The sequence below is a fragment of the Mandrillus leucophaeus genome, unplaced genomic scaffold, assembly GCF_000951045.1.
Source record: "Mandrillus leucophaeus isolate KB7577 unplaced genomic scaffold, Mleu.le_1.0 Scaffold71, whole genome shotgun sequence".
Lineage (NCBI taxonomy): Eukaryota > Metazoa > Chordata > Mammalia > Primates > Cercopithecidae > Mandrillus > Mandrillus leucophaeus.
In genome coordinates, this window is record NW_012107697.1 from 3,258,941 (window position 1) to 3,266,156 (window position 7,216).

The 7,216-nt window shown below is 54.8% G+C and overlaps 1 protein-coding gene across 1 annotated transcript in view; it reads left to right on the forward strand.

The window, feature by feature from the left end:
* The window catches only part of OAF (OAF homolog (Drosophila)), a 29,818-nt gene extending 23,274 nt beyond the window's left edge, over positions 1-6,544 (forward strand). The window contains exons 2-4 of the mRNA XM_011964960.1: positions 2,427-2,477; positions 3,434-3,614; positions 5,467-6,544. Coding sequence (XP_011820350.1) covers positions 2,460-2,477; positions 3,434-3,614; positions 5,467-5,732 — 465 coding nt within the window. The 5' untranslated portion in view covers positions 2,427-2,459 and the 3' untranslated portion in view covers positions 5,733-6,544. The remainder of the gene's footprint in view (positions 1-2,426; positions 2,478-3,433; positions 3,615-5,466) is intronic.
* Positions 6,545-7,216: the final 672 nt, after the last annotated feature.

Genomic DNA, 7,216 nt, shown 5'->3' on the forward strand with positions numbered 1-7,216 from the left:
TGACCTTGAGCAGGTTACCCAATCCAAGCTCGGTAACAATCATAGCTCCTACCGCCTGTTGTAAGGATTTTAAAGAGGATCATACATCCTTTTGACCCATGGAAACAATGTTTTTTCTCTTCTAGTTGTAAAGTTCAATAACTCTTTTTCCTATACAAATAGGAGATACAGAGGAAATCCTCTCAGTGAGAAATTATCATTCCCTTTCTGCACCCCCAGTCACTTCCCATTTTGATAGCATTTTGTTATTGTCATTGATGACATTATTCATATAGAAGCAGGAAAAAAGCTCAGATAGATTTCTTTCATCCTCTAGTCTGGTCTGAGTTCAAATGCCTTCTCTTGCCAACGGTAGTCAGGTGATGTCACCAAGCAAAGAGGCCCCTGAGCAGCCCTGAGACTTCCGGGTATTTGATGCACCTGCGGTATTGGAGAAGATGCTGTGAATATCCAACTATCTGACTCTCCAAAGAGTCAGAGCTGAAAATACCGGGGAAGTGGTTTTTGGATCCTTCCTGGGGGATCCTGCCAGGGACATGGCCTGGCTCAAGCTCTAGCAGGGGAAGTCTGGTATCAAGTCTCACCTGGCAGGAATTGAGCCCAGAATGGAATATGCTACAGGCAGAGCAGCCTCCCATCTCTCCTCAGCTGACCTGAGTGAGGGGAAGATCAGATAGCCCAGACTGGCAGGACAAGGAGATTGCAGCATCACGACCAAGAAGGGATTTCCTGTTGAGAGGAAGCAGGGGTTAAGCTGAGCTCTGATTCACCTTCTTCACAAGTCTCTGGGGTCATAAGGAACCTAATGCAACCTTCTTCAACAGCTGAGCCTCAGTTTCCCTTTCTGGAAAACCTCCCCTTATACTTCCACACCTCATTGTTCCAGAGATCATTTACAATAAAAGGAAGTAAGAGAAACTTCTGTGTACAGTTGAGGGACTGCAGAAGTACACGGGCATTTATGAGATGGCATGCACTCGTTTGTTGCAGACCACCTGCGAGGCTTGCTGGTCACCTACAAGAGTAATCCCAGCGAGCGCTTACCCCATGTGAGAGTCTTCCAGATAACTTACCTCGTCCTCACCACAACCCTGTCACATAACTGGGATCATCCCCATTTTACACATCAGAGAAGTTAGGGGAAAGCCTGGAGGACTCACTAATACATTGCAGCTTCGGGGCAGAGCTGTGAGTCCCTTGCTGCCTGTATTGGACTCCAAGGGGGCCGCTCAGACCCTGTTGCTGAGACACTTCTGTTCTCGCGGGTGTACAACAAGCACTCAGTGAGTATGTGGTGGGGGGCGAGGGCCCGGGCATTAATAGATGATCCGCAGAGCTGTCATTCTAAGTCTCAGTGCAGAGCCACAAGGGTTCCCAGCAGAGAATGGTCACTGAGGCCAGGGTGCCCCCACCACAGGAGGGTCTTGACAGATGTAGACCACTTCTGACTGGGGCCCACTACCTTCTCACTGGGAGCAGAGTTAATCAAGTCCAAGAGATGGGTAAGAAGGCAAGGGGCCGCTTCTCATGTGGTGAGCGGTGCAGGTGGGCAGTGTGCAGGGCTCCAGCAGCCAGATAGGGAAGGGGGCCCCAGCCTACCCTACAGCTCTCCTGCCTCCATCCTCCTGCAGAGCCCCCATTCACACAGTGAGTCAGTAACAGGAAGGAGCCCTAGGACTGCGGCAATGCCATTAGCGACCCCATGGGGGAAAGGGGAAGTGGGGAGGGAAAGGAAGAGGCAAGGCATCCTAGCTCCCTCAGGCCGGAAGGCTGAAATAGCTGCAGCCAGCCTCCCACTCTGTCCTCACCCCGTCCCGGCCCCACCACCCCACTCACTCAGAGGTCAGTGGCCAGGAGCCTGGCTGATCAGAAGCACCAGGGGCATCTTGAGACCTCTCCCCAAATCTACTGAATAAAAATGACTACGATTTCTAGCCATTAGAACTACAAAGAAAAAAAAAAGTCAGAGAGAGGAACTCTGGAGTCAGTACTGGAAAAGTCCAGCCCTCCTCCATGATGCCCTGGTCAGGTGGCTGTAGAGGCCCTGGCCCACCCTGATCAGGGTGACATTAAGGGGTTCCGCCGAGGGAAGTCATCAGCTGAGAAAAACTCTAGTGGTTCACTTTGTCAATTTTCCAGGAGGCTTTGGAACATTTAGGGTGTGTTCTCTTTTAAGTCACGGGTTTAAATGGAAAAGATAAAAATTCCTAGACCAGCAGGAGGGAGGTGTCTGTTGCCAGGCAGTGTCCAGGCGTCCTCTCAGGGGCCAAGCTGAGCACCCGGTGGGCCGGTGGGAAGCTCCTGCACCTTCCAGCTGCTCCCATCCTCCTGCCCTTCTTCAGGATGTGAAGATCTTCCGGGCCCTGATCCTGGGGGAGCTGGAGAAGGGGCAGAGTCAGTTCCAGGCCCTCTGCTTTGTCACCCAGCTGCAGCACAATGAGATCATCCCCAGTGAGGCCATGGCCAAGCTCCGGCAGGTGAGTCCCCTACCAGGCCCGCCTGGCTCAGATCCCGACCCGCAGACCTGACCCCTGCAGCCGGCCTGGCTGTAAGCCCTGATCCCCCAACCTTAGCTTCCCACCCAGCTCCTCATCTTCATGCTGTTCCTTGACCCACTGCCCCTGACCCGCCCTCATCCCTGGTACCCCATTCACCCTAGAGTCCTGAGCCCCTGATTTTGCCCCAGGCCAAACCTGACCTGCAGATCGCTAACTGAACCCCAGCTCTCAGATTTCTCCCGTCTGGTTCCAGCACCTCCCCGTGTGTGACAGGCTAGGGGCTTGGGCTCTGAGGCCAGATCAGGCATCACATCTCCTCCGTCACTCATTAGTTGGGTGTGACATTGGACAAGTTACTTTCAAAGCCACAATTTTCTCATTGAGAAAATGGGTTATGGGCGAATTCAGTGAGTTAACATATGTAAAGTGTTCAAGATCCTCAAAGCTGCCGGCCTACTCCTGCTGTCTTCTTAGACCCAGGGCCTTGCCCCAGCCTCATCTGAGTTCCCTGGCATGTCCAGCAGAGCCTGCCCTGGGGACCTCCTCGCCCCTGCCCTTTGCCTGCTTTCCCAAAGGGACTTGGTTCCCTGGATGTTGGAAATTCCAGAGGTCATATGCCCTGGCACGGCTTGCCTGGCCCACCCACTTCCACCTCCCATCCACACCTCAGCATTCTCCATCAGGCCCCAGAGGTCAGCCTAGCAGCCAGCACATAGTTTGGGAAGTGTCCATTCTGGATAGAAGCTGAAAAGGCCCGACTGTACTCTAGGTATCAGTCTCACTGCCAGTTGGAGAGGGGCGGGGCTGCCACCCTGCAGAAGGCGCCAGCGTTCTAAAGGCAGTCAGCCTGGGCTTGCCTGACTCTGGAGGGTCAGGGGAAGACAGGCAGGGAGCATTCTGAAGCCAGGTAGGAGTGGCTTCTCTCCCACACACAGAAAAATCCCCGGGCAGTGCGGCAGGCGGAGGAGGTTCGGGGTCTGGAGCATCTGCATATGGATGTCGCTGTCAACTTCAGCCAGGGGGCCCTGCTGAGCCCCCATCTCCACAACGTGTGTGCTGAGGCCGTGGATGCCATCTTCGCCCGCCAGGAGGACGTCCGGTTCTGGCTGGAGCAAGGTCAGCTGGGAGCTGGGCACGGCCTGCTGCTGGGCGGAGGGAAGGGGATGGGGAGACAGCACAGAGCAGTGGAGGAGGGCAGGGGCATCATTAGCCGAGTCTCATCGTTAGCCAAGTCTCATCATTAGCCTTTGCTTTGTTCAGGAGACATTTACTGACCACCTACAGAGATGTACTGGACACTCAGTTCCTGTCCCCCAGCAGAGTAGATCTGCACAGAGTTAAGTGTGATAGAGTACCATGATAGCTACAGGCGTTCAGGGAGGGACCCCCAAACCAGGCTGCAGTTGGTCTGGGAAGGCTTCCTGGAGGAAGTGGCGCCTGTGTGAATATTCAGTGAGAAGATTCAGTCAGAGGAAAGGGCCCTATTCCAAGCAGGGCACACAGACTCTGCTAGGCCCTGTGGAGGGAGATTCCCAGGTACTTCCCCTCATCCCTGCCCTTAGGACACAGAGATGGGACCTTCTGTCATGGGAGTGGGGCACAAGGACACCCTGTCCCCCTCCACTGCCACCTCTAAGAAATCAGCTTTGGGCCTTCCTGTTGCCGGCATCTCTGCCCCAAGCTCCTTGGGAGCTCCCCTCCGTGCTGCGTGGTCCCTGCCTTCCTGAGCTCTGTGACTTCAGCGCTGGCCCCTCTCTGGGTACCTTTCCCAGGACAGCCCTCAGGTCCTCTGTGTGGAGGGAGAGGGAAGTGGCCCCATTCCAACTCCAGGCCCCTGTGCCTTCTGCCAGCCAGCTGAGCACTGGAGAAATGCCTGCTCCTCCCAGGGCAGGCCCAGATTTAGAAAGTCCAACTGAGCTGTGGTCTTGCCCTCCACACACATACACCCTCCCCCATGGCCTGCACCCCAGACTACGCCGCAAGCTTGACGTAAGCGTCCCCCAGAAGCTGGCCGCTCCCGTACAGCCCCTGAGCCTAACCAGGGCCCGTCCCTTCCATCTTCCCCCAGCGCCCCTCATGTGTACACTTTCCCGTTTGCCCCGAGCCCTGGCCACCCTGATCTGACCTGCCCCTCTGGGTGTGCTTTGCTGGCCCTTCTCTGACTAGCCCTACTCATATGTCACTTTTTTTTTTTTTTTGAGACGGAGTCTTGCCGTTGTCGCCCGGGCTAGAGTGCAATGGCATGACCTCGTCTCACTGCAACCTCCACCTCCCAGGTTCCAGCAATTCTCCTGCCTCAGCCTCCAGAGTAGCTGAGATAATAGGCACCTGCCACCACACCCAGCTAATGTTTGTGTTTTTAGTAGAAACGAGATTTCACCATGTTGGCCAGGCTGGTCTGAAACTCCTGGCCTCAGGTGATCCACCAGCCTTGGACTCTTAAATTGCTGGGATTACAGGCATGAGCCACTGTGCCCTGCCAGATGTTACCTTTTCTAAGAAGCCTTCCTTGACTTCCAAGCCCATCTCCCCATGCCTCCATCTCGGCACACTCCAGTGTGGTGATTTTTTAAAGCACTGTGTGGCAGTGTGGCAGTGTGGCCGCGTGGAGGCCTTGAAACCTTGGCCAGATCATTAAACTTCTCTGGGTTGACGTTCTCATCAGTGAAACAGGGATGACAATACTTAGCCCATGGGGTGATAGATGGAGGTACTGTAAGCAGAGCCCCTGGCACACAGTTGATGCCGTACAGGAAGGTGATTCCTGTTTAATGTTTCTCCAGCGAGCCCAACAAGGAGAAGCCTAGTGCCCAGGTCTTACCTCTGTGTCCCATGGCAAGCTTGGAAATGGAGGTGTCTGTAAATGCATGTCGGATGACAGAGGAGACCAAGTGGGGAATGTCAGCGGCCTCTGGCTAGGGGAGCTCCTTCCCTCCCTCCCTCCCTGATCCTTGCCTCTCTCCCCCAGGTGTGGACAGTTCTGTGTTTGAGGCTCTGCCCAAGGCCTCAGAGCAGGCGGAGCTGCCTCGCTGTGGGCAGGTGGGAGATCGCGCAAAGCCCTGTATCTGCCGCTATGGCCTGAGCCTGGCCTGGTACCCCTGCATGCTCAAGTATTGCCACAGCCGCGACCGGCCCACACCCTACAAGTGTGGCATCCGCAGCTGCCAGAAGAGCTACAGCTTCGACTTCTACGTGCCCCAGAGGCAGCTGTGTCTCTGGGATGAGGACCCCTAGCCAGGCTAGGGTGGGAGGGACCTGGAGGGTGGCTGCTCTGGGCCCACTGCTCTTCACCAGCCACTAGAGGGGGTGGCATCCCCCACCTGAGGCCTTATTTCCCTCCCTCCCCACTCCCCTGGCCCTGGAGCCTGGACCCCTCTGGCCCCATCTCAGATGACTGTGAAAGGGGTGTGGCAGGGCAGGGGGGTCTCATGAAGGCACCCCCACTCCCACCCTGTGCCTTCCTTATGGGCAGAGAGGGAGAGAGGGGCTGCCCAGGCCTACACCCCTCCCTCCTGCACCTCCCCTGGAGTGTTCACTTGCAAGCCACCAAAATGTGATGGCCTGTGGTTCTTCTGCTGAGCTCCTTAAATGTTTAGACCCTGAAAGGAGTCTACAGCTGGACACCCCCTCCCCAGACACAACTGCCCTCCCCACGCACACATCTGGAAGGAGCTGGCCCCTCAGTCCCTTCCTGCTCCCCAACATGGGGCTCACCATCCCTAAAGAAGGAGCTGTTGGGGACCCACGATGCAGCCCCTGTCCCGGATTACAGCGAGTTCTCATTTCTGGCTCCGAGGCTGCCTGTGGGACGAGTGGAGACCTCCCGCCGCTGAGACAGACCGCAGACCACGAGTGCCTTTCCCAGACACCTGGACGTTGCCTCCCAGAGCAGGCCCCAGCTCTTTCCCTCTCTACACAGAAATATTTTTGTAAGGTTCTGGGGCAGGGAGGGAGCATGAAGTACGAGGAAAACTTGAATTCCAGATTTTTAATGCAAAGTATTTATCATTTCTACCAGAAATAAACATTTTAAGTTTTTATTTGACAAGACCCAGAGTTTGGAGAAAACTTTTGGCCGATGCTGCCACCTGGTGTCAGAAGTGTCCCCATACCGTGGCAGTGGCCTGTCTTAACAACAACATCTAAAGCACCTACTGTGTGCTCAGCCATTTGAGGAAGGAAGGAGGAGAAGGAAGATATTACTAGAGAAGGATGAGATAACACTTCTGCACCCAAGACAAGGAGACAGACATAGCTGCAACCATAGTAAGCCAGTCAGAAATAGCCAGCGCAAAGGTAAGAGATGGGATGGAGATTGGAACCCCGCTTCAGATCCGGGCTCAGCTACTTACCTGCTGTGCAGCCATGGGTCAAGTTGCTTGACCTCTCTGTGCCTCCACTCCCTTAGCTATAAAAGGAGCTTACTTAAGAGACCGAAGTGAATTCTTGCATGTCAAGCATCTAGCACATAGTGCTCACTGTTAACCATTCTTAGTATCTACTATTAGTGAAAAAAAGCAGACATTCCTGCAGCTATAAGCCTGATGCAATGAAATCGGACATCTGGAAGGCTCTTCACTTCCAAAGTGTCTTTCAACATGAAGAGGCTGTAATAGGAAGTGCCGGGCAGGGTGCTGGATGGTTCCAGAGGGATGTGCAGGCTGCATGTATTGGAAACGGCTTTCTGGAGGAGTTGGGGTGTGGGTTGAGGCTGGAAG